The 23,440-nt window shown below is 34.4% G+C and overlaps 1 protein-coding gene across 17 annotated transcripts in view; it reads right to left on the reverse strand.

Annotated features, from left to right (window-relative positions):
- Nucleotides 1–131: 131 nt before the first annotated feature.
- LOC306656522 (uncharacterized protein) overlaps nt 132–23,440 on the reverse strand; it is a 222,069-nt gene continuing 198,760 nt past the window's right edge. For 13 of the 17 annotated variants that reach the window (XR_013762533.1, XR_013762534.1, XR_013762535.1 and 10 more), the window contains 2 exons: nt 9,423–9,551; nt 6,191–8,139 (listed from right to left, as the gene is read on the reverse strand). Coding sequence is in view for 3 of the 17 variants with exons in the window: in XM_079131841.1 (XP_078987967.1) it covers nt 9,528–9,551 (24 nt within the window). In the remaining 14 variants the exon portion in view is untranslated. Of the gene's footprint in view, nt 232–2,084; nt 2,604–6,190; nt 8,140–9,422; nt 9,552–10,081; nt 10,219–23,440 lie in introns of those variants that run through there. The other 4 variants (XM_079131838.1, XM_079131839.1, XM_079131837.1 and 1 more) reach the window with 4 other exon arrangements.

Consider the following 23,440-nt stretch of genomic DNA (forward strand, 5'->3'; position numbering starts at 1 on the left):
AAAACAATGTTATTGTTGGATTCCTCAGTATTAGAAAGAGAATTCCCTCAAGAATTATGTAATTCTAAGATTGACATTGGAACAGATAAATGGCACATACAATGCTCACCTGACTTTATAATTTTACTCACCTGTATTTCAATACATAGTAATTGATCACATATTATTTTCTACATATCATTTGAAATTCTCATGACCAATGGAAAGGTTGTCATTTATATTCCCCCAAAACTAACAGTTTCAAAAAAAAAAAAGAGGCAGTTACAATGATAAACATTATACCAGAGAGAGATATACAAAGTTATAGCATAAAATAGTAAGTTACTCAAAAGACAATTTACATGAAACTTCGAAAATTAGTAAGAGCTTTCCTGGCAGAGAAGGGGGGAAATGAAGGAAACTTTAGGGTGATGAGAGATGCAGATATGGAAAGGACTGAACTGATGTGGCTTGAATATCAGTGTGGTGGATTGAAGTGACAAGAAGTGAGGAGGAAGCTGCTGATCTTTAAATGTATAATTATTGTCTCTCTGCACTTGGTCTGTATCCAAACAAGGAAGCAATAGAGAATTTAATCCTAGAAGTAGTGGCAGAAGACTGGAGTGCAGGTTGGCAAGAATGAGATAATTAGACGAAGCTGCAGTAGTAAGTAATTTGGGTAAAAAATAAAGGGGATCTGAGGTAGCCAGTGGCAGGAGAGAGACAGAGAGCAGACATGTGAGGGGGAAAAGGAGAGGATGTGTTGACAAGGCGACACGGGATGACGTTTCCCAGGATGTCTCTTTTTGGCTTGAGAGCTTGAGTGGGTGGGAGTACTAATCTCCAGATTGGAGCACAGAGGAAGAGGATCAGGTTTAGGGACAGAGAGGAGATGGGAGCACGTGGACAAAGCATGTGTGATTTATAAGTTGTGTTTGCAAGTCCCTAGCTCATACAGTACAGACATTCGGTAAGCATTTGTACAAATGTGTCTTCAAGAAACAAGTGAGAGATGTGGGAGAATCTGCGGCATATAAATAGTAATGGTATTCAAATAAAGGATTTAGACCAAACTCTCAAGAAGAGTAGGTAAAACAGGAAGAAAGGAGAGACAAGAGCATGCTGCTCCCAACACTTAAAGGGAAATCGAGCAAACTAAAAGGATCAAGGAAGAAGAGTGAAAGAGGCAAATGGAAGGGTAGCATTGTGGGAGCTGTGAGCAGGTAGAAATTCAGTACAGAGTGACAGACTGACTTCATGGAATGTCTAGATAGAGGTCTAATCACATAAGACCTGTGTTAATTATTTCATTGGTGACTCGGGGGAAAGGGGTTTCAATTGAGTAGAAGAGCAGAAATCAGCACGTGGTTCGTTGAAGAGTAAAAGGGAGATTAAATGATAACAGTGTTTAAAAATGAAGCTGGTTTGTTACAGAAAAAAGTACAACTGCAGAATTTTCCTATGCTTCCTGGAAAATTAAATGGTATAAAAGAAAATAGACATTCCACAGGATTTCCTAGAAGGAAAGATATATATATATATCTTGTATATGTATATATATATATATATACACACACATTTTGCTCAAATTTACTAAATTGTTGATCTGAAAATAAGAGGGCAATTTTATTAATACTAATAAAATGACAGGTGAGGTGGCTTGCCAAGGAGATGAGGAAAACTGTATACAGATAAAAAAGGGTTACAGTGGGAGTTTGAGACAGAGCTAAGATGGTTGAGTTTGATACTTAGAAGTAGCTGGGCCCAGTGGCACACACCTGTAATTCCAGCGAGTCAGGAGGCTAGCCTCATCAACTTGGTGAAAGCGAGGACTGGGGATGTAGCTCAGTTATAAGACATCCCTGGGTTCAATCCCCAGTACCTCTCCAAAATATTTTAGAAGTAAATACACTTTCTTTGAAGTCAAGATCTAAAATGTAGCCATGGATGTAAGTTTCCAAAGTGGAACAGAAAAAGAAATGCTACCTGGGTTAAAAGGTGAAGAATTTTAAACTTAGAGTGGTGACCTCTCTAATATTTTTAGAGAGAAAGCTCCAGGACAGGAAACCTTGACTGTGATACCAAAGTTATCCTAGTTTGTGGGAAGCCAATATTAAATGATATGGAGAAGAAAGGAAAAGTAGTGAAAACCAGGATCAAAAAAACTGTTGGCCCTATTTCCTCCACCAACGATATGCATGGTGTGAATAGAAGGGAAGTTCTGCAAATGAGAGTGAAAATGGGAGCCACAACTTAGTTTTAGAAGCATATTTAAGCAAGGGAGGAGGAAAAATGTTCCTATGATATGAATAGGAGTTTGTTGGAAAGAAATGATCATTACTGTCTAAACAAGTAATGGCTATACTTTTTAAAGTAAGTCTATTTCTATCCAAAAAGCTATTCTGGTCCTTGTTGATTGCTTCCACCTCAAGGAAGGCAGCATTTCTTTCATTCTACTGATATGTATTGAGCACTTACTAATCATGCTTGAGGGATTCTCATCAAATTGAGTAGCCTAAAATGTATTCCCTGCTGTTCTTGGTTCCGATTGTTGATTCTCAGAGTTAAGAGGATCCAGAGGTCTGGTCCATCCGTTATATATTCAGAAGTCACAAGTAGATTGCCTTCCAAATAGGTATTGTTAAAAAATGTTATTGCCAGCAATAACAATCAAATTTATTATAAGACCTGTTAGGAATCAGTTACACACTGGGGTGGTAGCTAGCAAATTAAAAGAAAATTTTATAGAAACCATTATTAACCAATTAGTATAATTGAGCTTTAACTTTTTATGTTGAGTTTCTTATTCTATAGATTAAGCCTAATAAAATTTTCTCCTTGTTTTAAGGCAGGCACACCAATAAGCTACTCAACTCTCAAACGATGCTTTGCCATCTGCTCAGTTCAAATGGTTGTGAGTATTCATCTCTTGTTGGGCTTTATTAAGTTTGCACCAACATAGCATTTTAACCTCTAAGCACAGGAAAAGCAACAAACAGGTGAAGATCAACAAACACTGCAGGAAGATTTTAAATGACTAATCAGATGGAAGAAACGTCTGAAAAGAGCAGGCAGGAAAATGGAATGCCAACTGTTGTAGCCACAAGCTCGAGAAGGTGAGAATAGATGGCTGCCTGCCAAGGAAACCTCAGGCCCTGTAAATTCAATGTGTTATTACAAATAGCATGCACGTGCACACACAGAGCAATAGCAAAAATTTAAAAGGGAACCTATGAAAAGCTTCAGGGTTTCTTAGGGAACTTCCCCAGATTAAAGTTGAAGAGATGGTCTTACAGAGATTGTTTAGTAATGAGTTAGAAAATGGATATTAGAATCAGAAGGATGAGGGCCAAGGTCACACTTCCATCAAGAAGTGATCATTTGACTTGTACAAATTCTTTAACACTTCTAAGCTTCTACTTACTTAATTTAAAAATGGGGACTAAAAATAGTCCCCATGTTCAGGGACATGATATTCAATCACCATTTTCAACTGAGTCCCACTTTTCCTTTCAAGTAGTAACTTTAAAATGACTTGCTGGCAGCTTTTCCTTGCCTTTCAAATACTTTTATAGTTTATCCTTCCACTTAAACCAAGACTTCCTAAAATGTAATGCCTCTGTGTCCATGTAAGAAAACTTGGAGCATTTCCCTCCTAAAATTTTTCCTCTTTTCATTCACATGTCTCTCTCCTTTCTCTCTTGTAATTCAGCAGCTGTCTTCCTTCAAGGGCCTCTGTGATCTCCTACTAGCATTCAGCAGCTTTATATCCCCCAAAGTACTACGTGAATCACATGTTTAGCTCCTAAGATATAAAAACAGATAAATAAATCAGAAGGTATTTATTGGCTGCTCGGCAGGGACTCAGGCCCAGGAAACAGATTCAGGATTCCAGTAGGTGGGAGAAGATGCAAGATGCAGTTGGGATAGTAGACATGCTTTATTCAAAAGTGGCAATGGCTCCTAGTCGGCCACCAGCCAGTTCCATTTGGTTTCCCAAGCCGTCTCTATAGGCCTTTTTAATATCCAGGTCAAAGAAGGCACACTGCCAACAGGTTACATTAGTAGGCACAAGCTCAGAGCAAATGTTTATGACTTTGAGTATGTACACCAAATCATAGTGTTTATAACTTTCACTACACACTAAGAACATAGCTGGTGGAAAGTCTTGGTAAGGGAACCTAACTGTAACCATTTGGGGCCTGCCCTACATTGGCCCATTAGTCAATTTTATTTTAAAATGTATATCTTCAAGTACTAGTAATTTTAATACATAAGACTTAGATGTTTTCATAATTTTAGGTTTACCATGACCCAAGCCTTTTGGATCTACTCTTAAATGCCCCCTCCTCAGTTCACTAGTTTTAGTAAAAATTTGTGCCTTAATAAATATTATATATGGTCTATACTATATTTTTGTTGTTACTATTTAATAACTTCTGCAAGTTGAAAAATGGGGAAAATACTGAAATTAAAAAAATAAAAAGATACACCTTTTACACAAATTTAGAGTTACGATAAATTTGTCAACTATGTTAATAGTAGGATCTAATATAATTAGATTTTATCATTCTATAAATACAATTTGCCCATATTATTTATTAGACAAGTATCTAAAATATGGAAAAGTAACTGAACCAGGCAGATAAGGTCATATTAGTAAATCAAGGAATTAAAAGGAATTTTCAGATAAATGTGAAATGCAATGATAAAAATAAAACAAGTTCTAGAATGACTAGAGAGGTAAGAAGATTGGAGACAGGAAAGCCTTAGATATGAAACTACTATCTGAGCAAATTCTATGTGACAGAAGAACACAATCCAGACAGAAGTATCAGTAAGTGTGAGGAGTTTGAGATTAAAGTAAGCCTGGATGCTCAAAAAAGTCCACTGAATGAATAGCATAAGGAAAAACATTTCAAAACTCAGATCATGTAGAACTTCATAAGCTGGAGGAAGGCATTTTAAGTATGTAATTTGAGGAAGAGACTCGATATGATCTGATTTAAATGTTTCAAAGATCTTTAGAAGTGGACAAAGACAATTAAGAGCTCATTTAACATGGTCTTGTGATAGTACAGGTGCTAGGCTATAGCAGCCCAGACTGTGGTGTAGCAATAAAAATACTGCAAAATTATCAGATTATTACAAAGTCTGGAGAGATACTGTACACCATTGTTGCTGGGTGAAGGAAAATACCAGCTGAGCACTTGAGTAGAAGGAAATATCATTAACTAAAATTGGGTAGGTAAAATCAAGAGTTAATTTTGTGATTTTTAACAGAAAGCTGTATTTCTTTCATTTATAGAAATCCTATGTATTTCCTTTTTGGAAATGTGCTTTGTCAATTTTTAAAATTTAACCTGTAGGTAAATTCAAACTTCTTTTCTGCAAGCAAAGTTGCTTATAGTATGTTTTGGGTATGTTTAGGACCTAAAAGTATTTATAATATCTTTCTGTCTGCATGGATTTTTTGGAGTTTTTTTTTTTTTTGGTTTGGTTTGGTGTTTTTTCTTCATGGTCTTATTTACTTGTACTCCTAGCTATCTTGAACTATGTGAGTAAACATGTATGCATTGGTAGTTTGAACTTGAGGCTTAGAACAAATGCAACTGCCTCCAGATTGAATTTTTGATTTCTTATTCTGTAAGGGCTCTGGAGGTAAAAATAATTGAGAGCTGACATCAAGTACATATAGGACCAGAAGCACTCCTTCCCTAATACCCTGTTAATTGAAAATCATGCCAGAATCCCAGGCTTGCCTACTTCTATTTTACCCTCCCTTCAAAGAAGGGAGCTTCTGTGTACCAGATAATTGTTGGGAGAGACTCTTGTCAGGCTCCCCAATTTTTATGGGTGTTGGGTTTTGACAGCTGTTCTTCTGATCTTGCAAAAAGCTACCCTTCTCATTTATCTCTTTCAATTTCACCTTCACTTTAGAAGCGATAATCCCTTATTGTATTGTCAAAATGTCTCCATTACTTCTTTTAGCTATCTAGGATTGGAGAAAAGAAGAGATTGGTCCAATTATTTAACAATCATTATGGAAAACAAAGCAAAACATTTCATTTTGAACATATAAGGGATTACACATCTGTTATAAATCTAAGTGGAGATGTTGAGTGGGAAAATGATAAATGAATCTGAAGCTCTTAGAAAAATTCTGTATTTGAGGGTAATTTAGGGAGACAGTGATACTAGATGCCACTTAAAACCGTGGAATCAGATGAAAGATAAAGATAAATAAAGAAAAGGTCAAAGGCCTAGAACCAGAAACTTTAGAACATAGAGCTTAGAATAAGAAAGAGAAGACTGCAAAGAAGAGTAGGAGAAAGTAGTCAGTGATAATTGAGGTATGTCATTGTGCAACTAAAGAGAAGGAAGTGTTTCTGGAAGGGAAGATAGCCAACTCTGGCACATGCTGCTGAGAGATGGAGTAAATGAAAAAAAGAACAAAGAAGAAATCATTGATTTTGGCCATATAAAACTCAATGAAGGAAAACTTCTCTGAGCATTGTGAAAACTTAAATGGTATCTGAGAATTAATAGAACAAGAAGTGGAGGTATGAGTGCTGACAAATCTATGCTAATTTTCTATGAAAGCAAAGAGACAAGTGGGCAATAGAGGAGAGTTTATGATTAAGATGGTGGATGTTTCTAAATAGAAAATGGTATGGTTGACTTCTTATTAAAGTAATTTATAGAAATAGAGAAATTACTGATTAGAAGAGAATAGAGATAAACACAAGAGCAAGTTCTTTGGACAAGCAAGAAGAGAAAGAGTGAAGATTCCCTGGTCTTAGGGATACTTCTTTCACTACTATTAGGACAGAAAGCAAAGCAAATGAGTTGAGATCCATGTAGTTTGGTACGATTTATGTTTTGGTAAGATTTACTGTTCTACATAAAGGATACAATTATTTTCTAAATGTTTCTTATCTCTGACAAGATATTGTTCATTGAAGAAGATCAAAGAGAAGCTTATGCAGGACAGACTGACTAGTATGACAAGAGGGTCTCAGCAGTTTGCTACTTAAGGAATGAACATGCCTCAGATAATTGAAGTGTAGTCACATGGCAGAGGCAGTGGTCTGTGTGTGTGTGTGTGTGTGTGTGTGTGTGTAACTGTAGAAAACAACACTATGATCAGAGGATGGAAGTTATCCGGAAGTAGATTGCAATTCTTAATAACAATGAACTTTGTAATGATCAGAACTTTGCAATTGCAAGGTAGTGAACATAAAATGCTTAGAGAGCTGGTTGAAGTCATGACTCCATAGTGGAGATAATTCTTGCATTGAAATGGCAAATTATATTAGACACTTTGATTTGTACCAGCAGTGAGTCTCTTGAATCCTATAACTGGTTCAACTTTTCTTATTACTGCTCAGCTGTGTCTTTTCTTCCTTGTGATTTGCTTTCAATTGTATTATTGTAGCACTCCAATTGTACTTAATGGAAACTTTGACAAAAGTTGTAGAAAGATACGAAATACAGCTCATATTGCTTTTTATGATCATATCTTATAAACTTTACAGACAAAACATATAATAGAATTCATCTGACCCAAGGTTGTCAGAAAAATGAAGAATCACATACCAAATTTCCATTTTCTCCTTCTCCTTTTTAATGCTTTTGAACTTGAGTCTGGGTGTATGTTGCTTCAATAGGGTTATTGCTTCATTAATTAGAAACGAGAGTAGAATAAAAATTTAAAGAGAAAATTGTAGATTACGGAATTGGCTGTTCAGCAATGACATGGACTAATTTGACAATTGAAGGGTCAGTACTTGCAAAAGTAAGGACACTGCTTACAAGCATTAGCATCCAACTAGAAACAATGTGCATGCCAGGATAATGAACTTAAAACAATAGTAATTAACAGGCTAAGACAAAGGATTAAAATTAAAAATGAATGGTGCAGTGCCTTCTGCTTGCTTGTAAAACAGTATTAAGCCAACTTAATCCATTTTAATTCATTGTGAAACCTGCAGTGCAAATGAGATGGATTCAAGGGTCAGGTTCAGCTCCTGAGAAAGTGCGATACATTCACCTGTGACAATTCTTTCTGGAATGATAAAGTAAAGGAAGTCTCTTAAGAACTCTGAGTGACTCCATAAGGTCCCTAGAGATCAGGTGTCAAAGTTGTCTATCAGATGCCTGAAAAGAAAAAAGGAAAGCATTACTCAATGCTATTGTGAGACAGTTGTCATTGACTGATCAGGCCTTTGAAGCACGCATTCACAGTCAATGAAACCACCTGAATAGATGAAAGCCAGACAGCTTCTGACAAACAAGAGTCTATGGAATATTCATTGTGCATCTGGGAGGGAAAGATTAATGTATTAGAAATTAAAATGGGACCAGAATGTATGATCTTGCTCTAACACTTGGCCAGACCTGTGTCACCCACTGCTAGTGCCTGAAGTCGACAGACAATTCTGCCAAGGTAACTGAGAATCATTAAGCATCCTGCTATTGTGCATGGTGAATAATAAAACTTTCCCCTATTCTTTGCCTGGAGCTGACAATGAATAATTCTGGAGCTATTTGCAATGTTAACAGCACCTATCTTGCCCATCCATTCCTTTACGATAAGGATGAAAATATGCATTTCAACAGTCTGTACAGATACTGATTCACAGGCATTTCAAAGGACACCTGTCACTCAAGTGAAGGACCTGTCAGTCTCCAATGTATGATGGTGCCAAGAAAATAGCCAAAAAGATTATCTGTACTTTATTTCTCTCCTTTTTTCAGATTAAAGTACTGTTACATTTGCCATAGACTGACAAGTGATTTACACTGGCAACTGTAATGTGTTTAAGACCAGAAAAAGAGCTATTCTCTTAGGCAGGCATATTCTTCCAAGGTTTACAACTGTATCAAATATACTATCACAAATGTGATCTAGACCATACAGAATGTCATTACGCTGGATATTAGGAGCATTTGATCTGTTTGCTGACATAAAGGTGACATTGATAGAGCTGTATTTTTTATGTCAGTAACAGAGTAAATTTACTTTTAGGAAATTACAAGTAGACTGGAGTCCTTAATAGTGTGGCCAGCTTGTATTGGACGTCTTCATTAAAATGTGTGAGTAACTGAAGATGTTCTTCATCAGTATATCATTGAATGTGTAGTTCAGATGAAAGCAACTTTCATAATCAGCAGAAATTCGTGTCACATATTCTAAAGGTTAGAATACAACTATTATCAAGAGATTCTTAATGTTTTCCTCCCTAGGAAAAAAAATGGTAATCACTTCTTAGATCTTCAAAGACAGTCAAACTTCTAGTCCCCTGTACTAATTCTGTGACTCCCATGAAGATTCCAATTGTTTTATCGAACAAATTATTCTACCTCTTTCACCTACAGTGAAATTAGTAATTAAATTAAATGGTAAATCAGTAAATTTCCAAGAGGTCCACCTTCCTTACCCTTGCTGAATGTCACTAGAGTTCCTCTTGCTACCAGGAGTCACAGGTCGTTTTCTCCTGAGAATACTGAGCCCATTATACTGCATGCTGAACACAAGGAAATTCCTAGAATATGTTTAAATGGTCCTCCTGTACAAAAGAAGGTGGATATTTGGTGTATTAAAGAACTAGAATGTGAAGTTATCCAGCTTTTTTGCTTTTGATTGGTATTTCTCTTTCTTTTTGCAATTCAGTTCTTAGAAATGGCATCTTTTTTTTTCCTTAAAATTATGAATTCATGATTTCTTTACAGGATATAGTTTAAAGCAGTAAACTATTCTATCAAGAGATGATGCCAAATTTCCCTGGTACCAAGGAGTATACTTATGCAAATTGGAACCAACTATATCGTTGGTGGTACATGACTGGTAATAGGTAGATAAATGATTTGATCTTGCAAAGAAGACAAATATAATAGAATCTGATACTCTCAAATTCATACTACTGTAAAATTTCAAAAACTTCATTAAAATCACTGACAAGTACAGAAAACCTTTAAAATCATAAAACATTCTCACATGAAGCACTGTCATAATGAAAATGGATGAGGTAAAGAGATAACACATGAATTATCTTTGGCAAAGAATATGAAGGATTACTAGTGATTCAATTTGGAGTACCTGTGTCTGCAAACATTTCCATAAGGCTTCAATAAACTTGTAATTCGTTTTGTGATTCTTAGCATTTCCATTAGTGAATTTATTATAGCCAAAATCCACAATACAGTCATTTAAAATAATTTTTCCAAAGTCGATTTCTAAAAAAAAAAAAAAAAAAAAAAAAAATGCTTCTTAAATAGTTCCCAGGGATTGTTGGGAATTCCTTCTTTAGCATTCTACCTGTAATAAATCACCAAACAAATACAAGAGGTCCCAATAAAATAGGAAGTTTAAAACTATTTGTAGAGCACTAGAAGATTGGTCACCATGAATGTCCCTCCAGAGACACTTGTTTTCAATTGTTTCTCTTCAACCTCTACTTACCCAAACACCCATGTGTTTCCATCTAAAATTCTCAGTGTTAAAGGTAAATTTCTGTTTTTTCATCATACTAATATCAACTCAAATTTACTAATTAAATTTTCCAAAATATCCCTTTGCAATACTTGCATTATCCCATTTTACAGGTATGGAAACAATCCAAAGTCTTATAATTATAGTTAGTAATTGGCATAGTCAGGCTTAAACTCAATTTGCAGGCCCTGCTGTTATGACCCACTAGAGCAAAATGGCTTCTTTAACTGTACCCCATACTGTTTCTCAGCAAAGAAGCTCCTCCAGGTCCCCCCCTCTATCTGTACCACTATAAACAGTGAAAAGGTGGGCTCCTCCATTTTGTTAGAGCCAGACCCTTTAGCATGGCTCAATCCATCAGGCCCCCTGATTCAGAAGATAATTGTGTCTTGTGGGTTTTTCTATTAAACAAATTTCTTAGCAATTGGTTCACAGCCAGCCCATCCCTCTGACAGGAACCCTGTGGGTTGTGTGGCGAGAATGAGTGTCCTAGAGCAAAGACTATATCTATTAGTTCCAAAAGCAATAAATCTAGAAGGAAATGTTGGCACTGTACTGACAATTTTTAATTGATGCTACACAATATGCTAGTATAATTTACTTTCCCTTATATATTGAACTCTCAAATATTATTTCGGGTAAGGAGAGAATAGCAGCAGTGCAACACACTCTTGCAGATTTTCAACCCCATTAGACTCAAAGTATCTCACCTAGGTGAAACTACAATGACTTTTTCCTTCTACCAATTGATTTATGCATAATCATGTACTTTGACTTCCATTTTATCAATAGATGTAAATTTGTACTTTATAAATAGACAGTTACTTTTATATATAAAATTAAATTTCAGAAACTAAGGAGGATGTTATCTGCAACTAACTGCTTGCCATTACTTCAATACGATAAATGGCTAGGTTTGAGTATGAAAAAGATGGCAGCAATGTGAGAAATATTTCTCAACTGTGTGATCCCAATTAAGTAAAGACTACTTAGATGTTGCCAAACTTCTCATTTCCAAACCTTTATGGAACCTACTTACAGGAATTTATCTTTTGACTGAAAAATAGAGATGTTTGATTATGAAGGTGGATAGCAACATATTACATTCATCCTCACAAACCCCAGAAGCTGTCCTCAAGTCTCCCTAAAGATAAGAATTTTCCCTCCTTGGTTAAGTTTATTCCTAAGTATCTTGTTCTTTTTTTGTGCTATGGTAAATGGGATTGTAATTTAATTTACTTTTTCAGATAACTCATTGATAGTGTATAGAAACACAATTTTTTAATAAAGATTTTTGTAACCTGCAACCTTATTTACTTGATTTATTCTAACCATATTCTTTAATGGAGTGTTTAGAATTTTCTAGATATAAAAGTATATCATCTAAACAATATTACTTCTTCTTTTCTTTTTGATATCTCTTATTTATTTTTCTTGCATAATTGCTTTGGCTAGACATTCCAGTACTAGTATAGTAATGAATAACAGTAGAAGAGTGGCCTTGTTCCTGATGGTAGAGGAAAAACTTTCAATTTTTCACCATTGAGTATGATGTAGATTGTGACTTTTCATTATGTAAGGCTCTTAGAAGAAAACAAAGGGGGAAAACTTCATGACATGGGTTTGACAATGAATTCATGAATATGAAAAAAAGATAGGCTACAAAAATGAAGAAGTTCTATTTCATCAAACTAAAATGCTCTGCACAACAAAGGAAATAATCAATAATGAAAAAGCAACTTAAAGAATAGGAGAAAACACTTCCAAATCATATAGCTGATAGGGGTTAATCTTCAAAATATATAAGGAACACCTGGAACTCAGTATTAAAATAAAATGAATAAACCAATTTACAAATGGGCCAAGGTCTCAAACAGACATTTCACCCCAAAGTAATACAAATAAATTGCTAATAGGTATATTTTTTAAATGATCAATGTAATTATGCACCAGGGAAATGCAAATGAAAACCACCCAGGCAATGTCTCCTCTCACCTGTCAAGTTGCAATTATATGTATTTTTAAAAGACAATAAATGTTAGCACAGATGTGGAAAAACTGGAAGTCTTGGCCATTGTTGATGAAAATGCAAAATGGCACAGCTGTTATGAAAAACAGTGATGATATTCTTCAAAAAATTAGAAGTAGAACTACCATATGATCCAGCATTCCCATATCTGGATATCTATAAAAATATTTGAAATCAAGGTCTTAAAAAATGACACTGCTACATTCATTGATTTATGATACCCAAGATGTGGAAAATACCTAAATGACAATTGAGGCATGAATGGACTTTAAAATGTGGTATATAACTACAAGAAATACTATTCAATCTTTTAAAAAAATTATCTGTTCTTTTTAGTTATAAGAAGAAAATCCTGTACTATACAACAACATGAATTAACTTTGAGGACAATATACTAAGTGAAATTATCCCATCATAGAAAGACAGATAGTGCATGATTCCACTTATCTGGGATATCTAAAATAGTCAAATTCATATAATCAGACTGGGATGGTGGTTGGCAGAGGCTAGAGGGAGAGGGTAATGTGATGTTCCAAATAGCAGGCATAAAGCTATACTTAAACAATAAGAACAAGCACCAGCGTTGGACAGTTTATAAATAAACTCTAGAGAACTATTGTCCAACATTGTACCAATAGCCAAACTTTTATATACTAAAACTTTTAGTGTATGAAAGTTTGGTGAGAGGGCAGATCTCTGTTAATTGTTTTAGCACAATGTAAAAAAAATCATTCATTCATTCATTAGGAAATTAAAGAAGGGGGAGTAAACCTAGGAAGAAATTGATTCACGTATAACTGAACAAAGGACACCTTTGTTATTTTAAAAAATATCTATAGAAATATCTACTTCTTTATTCATAAGCATAATCTGGTTAAATTTAAGACACTGATAATGACTTTTTTTTTCTTTTTTTTCTTTTTTTTTTGGCAGTGCAAGGGATTGAACCCAGGGCCTTGTGCTTGCATGGCAAGCACTCTACAAACTGAGCCATATCCCCAGCCCCTGCCATTAACTTTTTTTTTCCTTTTTTTTTATTGTAAACAAATGGGATACATGTTGTTTCTCTATTTGTACGTGGAGTCAAGGCATACCATTTGTGTAATCATAAATTTACATAGGGTAATGTTGTTTGATTCATTCTGCCATTAACTTTTAATGAAAACTTTCCAGGATCTGTTGGTATACATTTGGTGAGAGGAAGAAAAGATTTACTCTAAGTAGAAAATATATACCAGATTTCAAATACTTAGTACTAAAAAATAAAATATCTCATGTTTAATATTTAAGTTAATTATATATAATTGCACATATTTATGAGGTAGAGTGTAAATTTCAATACATGTATAAAATGTATAAACATCAAGTTAGCATAATTGATATATCCTTCCTCTTAAACAGTTACCATTTTTTTTTCTGGAAACACTCAAAATCTTCCTTATTGCCTATTATGAAATATATGGTTAATTGCTGTCAACCATAAATGTTCTATTGAGTTATAAAATACATTAGAAGCTATTTTTCCTATACAACTGTACCCCCATATTCATTAGCAATCATTTTTCTCTCCCCTTGCTCCCTCCACTTTCCCAGGCATTGGTAGCCACTATTCTTTTCTCAACTTGTTAGCATTCACATTTAAGTGAGAACATTAAGAATTTGTCTTTCTATGCCTGACTTATTTTACTTAACCTAGTATCCTCCTATTCAATCCATGCTGCTGCAAATGACAGAACATATTCTTTTTATGACTAAATAATATTACATCATGTATATGTGACATGTTTACTTTATTCATGTATCCTTTGGACACCTAGGTTGATTCCGTATCTTGGCTATTGTGAATAGTGTTGCAATAAACATGTACAAGTGACCCTTTGGCATATTAATTTCACTTGCTTTGAATATATAAGCTGTAGGGGGATTGCTGGATTGTATGGCAATTCTATATTCAGTTTTTTTAAATGAAACTTTGTTGTTTGTCATAATGGTTCTAGTAGTTTATAATTCCCCAAACAGTATGTGAGTGTTCCTTTTTCTCTACAGCCTCACCAGCTTCAGTTATATTTTATCTTTTTGAAAATAACCATTCTTACTGGGGTGAGATGATCTCATTTTGGTGTAGATTTGCATTTCCTGATAATTAGTAATGTTGAGCATTTTTTCATACACTTGTTGGCTATTTGTAAACCTTCTTTTGTTATTCAGGTCATTAGCGCATTTAAAAAGTCATAGCTTTTTTGTTGAGTGAAATGGTATTTTTGATATATTAAATTTCATAAATATGTTATCAAAATTAATATTGCATGTTTCCTTTTACTTTTATGAATATGGGTAGATTCAGAAAATTAAAAATTTTTGTATGTGGCTCACATTGGGGGTTATCATTTATTTCTATTGGGTAGTGCTGCCCTAGACAGTGTTTCCCAGAATGTGACACAATTGAAACTAGTGGCAGTTGAGGTGATTTTTTTGGTGATAAAGGAATTTTAAAATTTTGATAGTTATATATATGTTTAATGTATTAGAAAAATGAACCCAGCATACGAACCCCTTAGTTTCATCATACCACTGTTCTGGGATGAATATGACACTGGGAGTGTGCAAATAATTCCAACTACTTACATCCTGACATTCTATATTTGTTCCTGCATTCTTTCACCGAATACCTCCAAATGTACTTGATATATTATAATACAGTATTAAATTACTTTAGATGTGTTTGAAGATTTATAAGAAGTAGTTGGTAATAAGTTTCAATTTTTCAACCCCTTCAGGTTCACACCATTGTTTTCTGAACATGCTTTTCTGTTTTGATTTGTTTTGATTTGGGGGAAGAAAGTGAACACAAGCTTTTACAGAAAGACATTATTCTTTAACTGTGTGTTGTGTGAGGAAACTTCACAATACCCAAGTAAAGATTCCAACCTGTAAATATCATGGTCCTGCCTAAGCCTGACATGTATGTATCTTGCATATCCACACATTTAATTGAACAAAAAAATTTATTCTTGCAGATCAAGTTTCTTATATCAATATGCCCTTAAAACATTACATGAATCACATGGATGAAATGGTGGCTACAATGGGATTGATAAGGTGTTGGATTCCACTGACTGCAGGGTCTGGGGAGGAATTCCAATAAGAACCCACTAAAAGTAAGAACTCATTCGTATTCAGTCAATTTTTACTGTATACATACTTAAAGCAGGTTTACACTAAGGTGATAGAGCAATAAACACAAAATCCCTGAGCTTCATGAACTGATTTTTGATTGAAAATAGACAGAGAGATACAGAGGGTAAATAAATAAGTTTATGGAGGACTTTGTAGACCACTGTCAAGACTCTGGCTTGGACTAGAGTTTTGGGCAAAACAGTGTTATATTTTAATCATCCGCTCCAGGTTTTTATAGTTGTTGATAGACACGATACCATTATTTTACTTACTTATTTATATGTGGTGTTGAGGATCGAACCCAGTGCCTCACACGTGCTATGCAAGTACTCTATCACTGAGCTACAACCCCAGCCTCCAGTCCTATAATTTAAAAGAATAATTTAAATGACTATAGGGCAAATCAACATCTAGGGAATAGAAGCAAGATTTTAATCCTGGAGAGCAGTTAAGAAACTTTGATGACAGTACAGAGGGTGTCTGATGGTGACATGGAATGGGCTGGTTGAGATGGATCTGGTAAGATTAAGGAATGGTTCACATGAATTCTGATTGACTAATTGTGAGGAGAGAGACAGAGACAGAGATTAGTGTTAATTCCAAGGTTGGAAATATGGTGAATATTATGAGGATACACTTGAAATAATTGACTGAAGATGTTCATGCATATTTTTCTAAACCAGATGGTAAAACTGAGTGTACAGATTTATAAAAACAGGTTTAGGGAATTGCTTCATATGGTTTCTTGGAATACAATTGTATTGGAAATATTCTCATATCAATATAGTTAGAAAATCAGTTCTTAGTACCCAAAACTGTCAGAGAAGGTGAATAAAATATCCTCTTTCTCAAGAGATACATGCCCGAGTCAGAGTTTTTATTTCTAGTTAGTCTCAAAGTAAAACAATGCAATCATTGTCATGATTCAGAGTCTAATTTTTTCTTCAATTGTGTCATCTGCTCAAATGATCCCTTTTACTCTTATAGAATTGATAACTTTATTATTTTAATTGACAAACACCTTTAGGTTAGAAGGAAGTTAATGGGATTTATTATTAATTTAATCCTGCATTTTATTTTTAAATCAATCAATTGTTTTGTATTGTATTTATTTTCATGGTTACTTTGATTCATGACAAGTGACACGTATTGTTTTTAATACAACAAACTTGTTAGTAACAAACTTGAGTTGATTAAAGAAATGTATTAAATAAATGCTTCTATACATTTTATAGGGTGTGGCAAAACTCACGAAGTTCCAAGTCAAATGGTTGAGGTTTGGAAAGCATTGTTCTGTTAAAATGCTACCATTTCCTCTGATGCCTTTCCTCCAGGTCAGTCCTGAGCAAGAAGGGAACTTTTCCTTTGACAGGGGTCTGTCACCTAAATGGCCATTTTCAGCTGGATTGCATGAGTTTTCTATCCTAGTGTGATATAACTCTAGGTACCACACACAGTAGGTTACAAGATAATATTCTTATCTGAGGTGTAATTATATGCAGTTATATCTAACACAGTAGAGGTAAACACCAAAAAACATTAAACACTATTAAAAAAATCATTGACTTTCTTTTTCCTCCTGCTCTCCAGAAATTCACATCCTTTACTCCAAGGCATGATTTAAAAATTCAAAATCAACTCCCTTGTACGCTTTTCCCTCTTAACGCCATCCTACTTTAACTGTACTTTGAGCACATTCTTCAATATATATCTTGATAGACCTCATTATAGAACTTAAATAGTCTTTCATTATTTCAAATGAATTAAACTTTTCATGTTGTTTTCCCTAACCCAGAGAAGTAGCTGTGTGTAATAACTATTGTTGAAATAAAAACAGTATTTTGTTTCTTTTTTGTGTATCTCTACTACATCCTCCGTTTAATTGCTCTTTCATAACCTTGCTTAATTACAACACACAGCTTCAAAATTGTTTGCCTTCCTAGAATCAAAGATCCAATATCAAGCCTTCACAATTTATTGTTTGCCCAGCAGAGCAGATGGTGGCTCCAGTTGCATTCTGCATCACACACATGCTGTGCAGGCAAAAGGGGGAGAACGGCATTGTAACAGCATTCCCACAGGTCAGATGCTTAGATCGTACCAAGCCCCTGGTTATGTCCAGTACCAGGAAAATGAAACCCAATTAAATAGCTCTGTTCTATTAAGACTAAGAAGGCTTAACGTAAGCAAATGGCAGCAAAAATATAAAATACAAATTAGAATCACCTCAGGTTTTTTATTTAGGTCAAAGTCACATTTCTTGATAGATCTGTCTCAAAAATTGCCAAGGACTTTGAATTTTCCAAAGTCATGCTGAGGTTCTTGTCCCATTTCCCTTGCTGTACTCTTTAGCTCTGAAATATTAGCCTGTAATCCTGGTTATCTTTGACGTTGATGTTTTCAGCTTTAATGAGTTCCTACTCATAGAACATCCTATTCACTGGAGAATCCATCTGAAGTTCCCATCATTTTCAGCGACTGGAGAACAACAAAGAACCTGAAAGCAAAGGCTGCTCAATACTCAGCAGCGTGACAGACACCCCTTGTCAAATAAAATTAGGTCTTATAAAATTTTGCCCTCATACATCTCCTCAGATTGTGGGTTTGTCTTCAATAGAATCCATGGACAGCAAGTATCTTGCCTTCTAAGATACTTTCCCTTAAAGCTTTTCTTTTGGTTCTTAATTTATAAGATAATTTGTGAAAGAAATTTTATCAGCTTGAAGTTTCAAATCCTGTTTAAGAGATTGTCATATGCTATCCCCTTAAAAGGAGGTGAGTATTTACTTGGAAACTATTTTCTTTTCCTAGAAGAATAGCAGTAGATTCAATTGAAGGTGTAGATAAAAATGACTGCTCCAGGGAAGAGATTTGCTATCTTAATTTGGCTACTAAGAGGAATATCTGTGGATTGAAAATATTGTTATGACATGAAGGTATAAAAATAATCAACTTTCAGCCTCTTGTATGGTAAAATGTTTTGAAAAAATGATAGGTGTTTAAAAGCAAGACCAGTGAATATACCCAATCAATATGGACAAATATAGGGAGTCTCTTATTTCTATGATTTTACATAATGTACCCGTGGGTAACATTGCCTTAATGTATCTTTATTCACCACTAATTCATGAGCACTAAAAGGGAGGCACCATGCACCCTGATCCATCCATTGTCATTCACCAGTGCCCAACAATGCCTGAAAGATGGCAAATGACAGAAGGTGCGAAGTAATGAATAAGTTGAGTTTAGTGTGTTGGTGAATGAGAAAGGAAGGAGATATTAATAAACAAGTTATGCTGCTTGATTTCAGAGTTAGTCTTTCTCCAAACTTAACTGACCATGGGAATCACTTGTTATAAATGTAAGTTCCTGGATCCTACTCCAGATATAATGAAGCAAAATTTTCCGGGTATCATGTTCAGATAGGGAACCTTTATTTTCAACCATTCAGATGATTCTTACTGAGTTACTGGGGAACGCTTCATATAATGTATTTGGTAGCTATCGTTGAAAATTTCTTTTAATTTCAATCGACTCACTCTTCAATTGTCTTTAGATATGCTTTATTATGTCAGTTGGGAATTTGAAAGAAAGGTGGCAGTATATTTTAACCTTACGACTGGCTTTTAAGAAAAATAAATACAGTATTTAACCTGGGATTGAGGAGACTTCTTAGGACAGCTTTGACAGTTGGATGTTGGTCATATTGCTTTATAGTATATTTGTACTAATATTTTAATTTTTATTCTCTCTTGAAGCAGCAAAGAGCTCTGAACGGTGGCAAAATATATTCTGTCAGCCTTTGCCAAATGAGACTTCTCTTCACTTTTATTCTCAGTGTCTCTTGGTGAGTTTGTGGTGTAGGGGTTTTCTACTTATATTATAGAACAATGTCATCTATCTCAATCCAGAGAGTTTGAGTATGTCATAGGTGAAATTATACATATCACACATATACGAGAAGTATTTAACAAAAACTCACTGTGGTACTTTTGCAATTTTGACAAATCAAATTTAGAAGGACAATTTCTCAGAAAAGTACAAAAAAATATGCTTCTGTATATTGTCCCCCAAACACTGTGAAATCAAGTCTTGCTCAGTTGGTGATGGGAACACAAAACTACTGTCAAAACTAAGAAGGTAGCTGGGTGCGGTGGCACGCCTGTAATCCCAGTGGTTCAGGAACCTGAGGCAGGAGAATCTCAAGTGCAAAACCAGCCTCAGCAAAAGCAAGGCATTAAGCAACTCAGTGAGACCTGAGTTGGTGATGTGGCTCCATGGGTCAAGTGTCCCTGAGTTCATCCCCAGTAACCACCTACCCTGCAAAAAAACCTGAGAAGGTGCTTAAAAATAAGAAGAAATTCCACTGGAGAGGTTGTATCATTCAAAATGTGTTGGAATTAGGTAAACCTGATATGAGTTGAAACACCTAAAATAAAGGGACATTAATTGTACAGTTGGCAGTACACTAAGAAGATGAACCATATTTGGAAAATGTACATGATAGCTTTAGATATTGTGACATCTATAATGGTGTCCATAAGTGACTGATGATTTGAATTATTCTTCAATTGCATATTATAAAAAACTGGGAAGAATTTTCCATATACATATACATATATATATATATATGAAAATTTTGGAAAAAAATACACACACACACACATAATTTGTCTAAGTGTCTAAACTGCTGAGGTCACCAAGTCTGTCTTCTAGAACTTGGTGATGACACTTTGATGTTAATAGAAACTGTGTGAATCTGGAGCTTGGGACTAAGGAGTAAGAGTTCCACAGGAACCATTCCACATGGAATGGGTTCCACAGAACCCATTCACTTTGAAATTATAAAATATCTCTGTAAACTTTCACATTTGAGGGGGAAAGTAAAAGCATGACTGATAATGCCTTTAAAGTAATTTGGAATAGCATTCAGTGGGGACAGAACTTCATCTGGAGAGGAAAAGGAGTTTACTCTTACATGTTTCCATTTTAAGACAAAAAATAAATAAAAATAGAAGTGGTCTAATGAGGAATTTACAAAAGAGCAATATAAATGTCACTAAAATAGAAAGATAAAATACATTGATTTTGTTTTAAAAATATCATTTCAAGAGCTGCATCCTTGATAAATAAACTCATAAAACAGAGAAAACTTTGAAAGTTTAATTTTAAAAATGAGAAACAAAATCTACATTGTGCACAACCATAGAAACAAAATTATGTACCCCATTTGTGTACAATGAATCAAAATGCAGTTCGTAAAAAATTAAAAGCTAAATAAAAATTAAAAAAAAAACAAATGCAAACATAGAAACAATGAAGTTTATTCACTTAAATATGGAGGAGACTTCAAAATCATAATAAAAACATACAACAGATCATAAATAAATGAAACTAACTAGGTCCTTATTAAACGAATAAGTAGTATTTAGACAGTTGGGGAAAATTAGAAATTTACTGGACAGGAGATGGAATTTAAAAACTATTGTTCATTGTAATAGGTATTTGATAATGGTGTGGTAGCAAGGTAAAAATATTAGTTTACTATGTGTACTTCTATAATTATAGATGAAATGAAATGTTGTTTGAGGTTCTATAAAGTATTTTGACAAAGAAAAAAAAGTGGAGTAAGGTGAAACCTAATTAGGAAAATAATAAAGTTGGAAAATGGGTACATGTGGGTGCATTTAAGGTGTGCTTATGTTTGAAATTTCAATTGCAAAAATGCTTCAAAATTACAGCAAAATGTACCTATGTTATAAAACAAACAAAAAAGCACATAGCTGGTAATGCCCCTTACCTGTCCCTGTCACTCAAAAATAGTTGAACAACTATTCTATTTAATCACCACTCTTTACTTTCCCCATTTCATTTATTTTCATGAAATTGTTTATTACATTCTCTCTCCTTAATGTCTGTGGGATTTGTTTCAATCACTTTTTTCATTTCAAATCCAATGATTTCTAGCTTCATTTGTTCTTTTTTCTTGATAAGTCTTTTTGTAGATTTTTCAATTTTATTATTATCTTTAAAGAACCAATTATAAAACGATGGAATGAGACAGACATCATTACTCTATGTACATGTATGCTTACATGAATGTCATGAATCTACATCATGTACAACCATACAAATGAAATGATATACCCCATTTGTGTACAATGAATCAAAATGCAGTCTGTAAAAAATAAAATAATTAAATAATTTTTTTAAAAAAGAACAAATTATATTAGCTTCCCAGACCTGCCAAAATAAAGTGCCACAATGTGTGGCATTAAACTACAAAAACTTGTCTCACAATCCTGGAGGCTGGAAGCTCAAAATCAAGCTGTTGGCAGGGCCAGAGCTTCCTCAGAAACTTATTGGAGAGAATCCTCCTCAACTTGGTTAGCTTGGTTAGCCAGCAAACAGTCAAGTTCTTTGGTTCATAGATGCATACTCCAGTCTCTGCCTCTGTGATCACACAGCCACCTTCCTCTACCTTTACATTAACTTCCTATATGGACACCAATCATATTAGATTAAGGGCTCACTCTATTCAGTGTGACCTCATCTTAACTAATTATAACTGCAATGACCCTGTTTTCAAACAAGAACACATTCTAAGGTCCTGAGGGTTAGGACCTCCACATGCATTTTTGGGTGACCTAATTCAACACATAACACCAACTTTCAGCTCTGTTTTTTTTTTTTCTGTTATGTCTTTGATTAATAATTCATTAATTTCAGCACTTCTCTTTTCTATTGTCTTTTAACTCCTTTTTTTAGGCTTTATTTGCTAATTAATTTCTATCTTCTTGAGATATATATTTAAAGCATTAAACTTGGACCTATCTTTTTGTTTAATGTACCATTTAAGGTAATTACTGTTTCTTTAAACACAACATCCCACAAAATTATTTCTAATTTTATCCAGCGCTATTTAAAACTGTTATTATATTGAATTTGGTTCAACTTTTTTGCTTGATCACAAATTATCATTCAGACTCATTCAAAATATAAGTTCATCCAGCAGCAACCTTCACTAGTAATTAGCAAAAAGATATAAATAGAGTCCCAGCAAATGCCACATTAGTGACTAGAAGACCACGAATCAATTAAGCACATCTCTCTGGAATACCCTTACCAAACCAGGATGTTCCTCAGGTTCTAAATAAGAAGCACTAACTGCTCAATGGATGAACTATGAGTTTTAGAATCTCTCAGCTTTGGTATCTTGCCACAAGAACTATCTGACTAAAATTCATTCTTCAGGACATCGGTGGTTCACAAATACAATACTTGGAGGTTTATTTGTATGATAGGTATTTTTACTGTAAATGTCAGATTAATAATCACACACAGAAAATCTTTTGAAAAATATTAATTTACAATCTAGATAGCAAAATCTATCAGTCAAGAATATAAGAAATTTGGTTTAGAGTCAAAATCAGCCCACGGTTTCCTGACAAGTTATTGAAATTTTGCTTTATGGCTTCCATATATGGTCAAGTTTGATAAATGTTCCCTGTTCTCTTAAGATGAATGTCTGTTCTGTCATCATTACGTGCCAAGATATATAAATAGGTTAAGTGTTAAAGATGTTTAGATTTTCTCTCTCTCTCTTAATTATCTTCTGCTCATCTCACCGGGGATTAGAAGAGATGTGGTAAAACTTCCCCCTACAATTGTGAATCCATTTCTTCTGTCATATTTGCTCTATATATTTTGGAGTTAATTAGGAGTATGGGAATGTAGAATTTTTGGACTTTTCTGGGTGA

This window comes from Sciurus vulgaris (genome assembly GCF_902686455.1).
Source record: "Sciurus vulgaris genome assembly, chromosome: 3".
Taxonomy (NCBI): domain Eukaryota; kingdom Metazoa; phylum Chordata; class Mammalia; order Rodentia; family Sciuridae; genus Sciurus; species Sciurus vulgaris.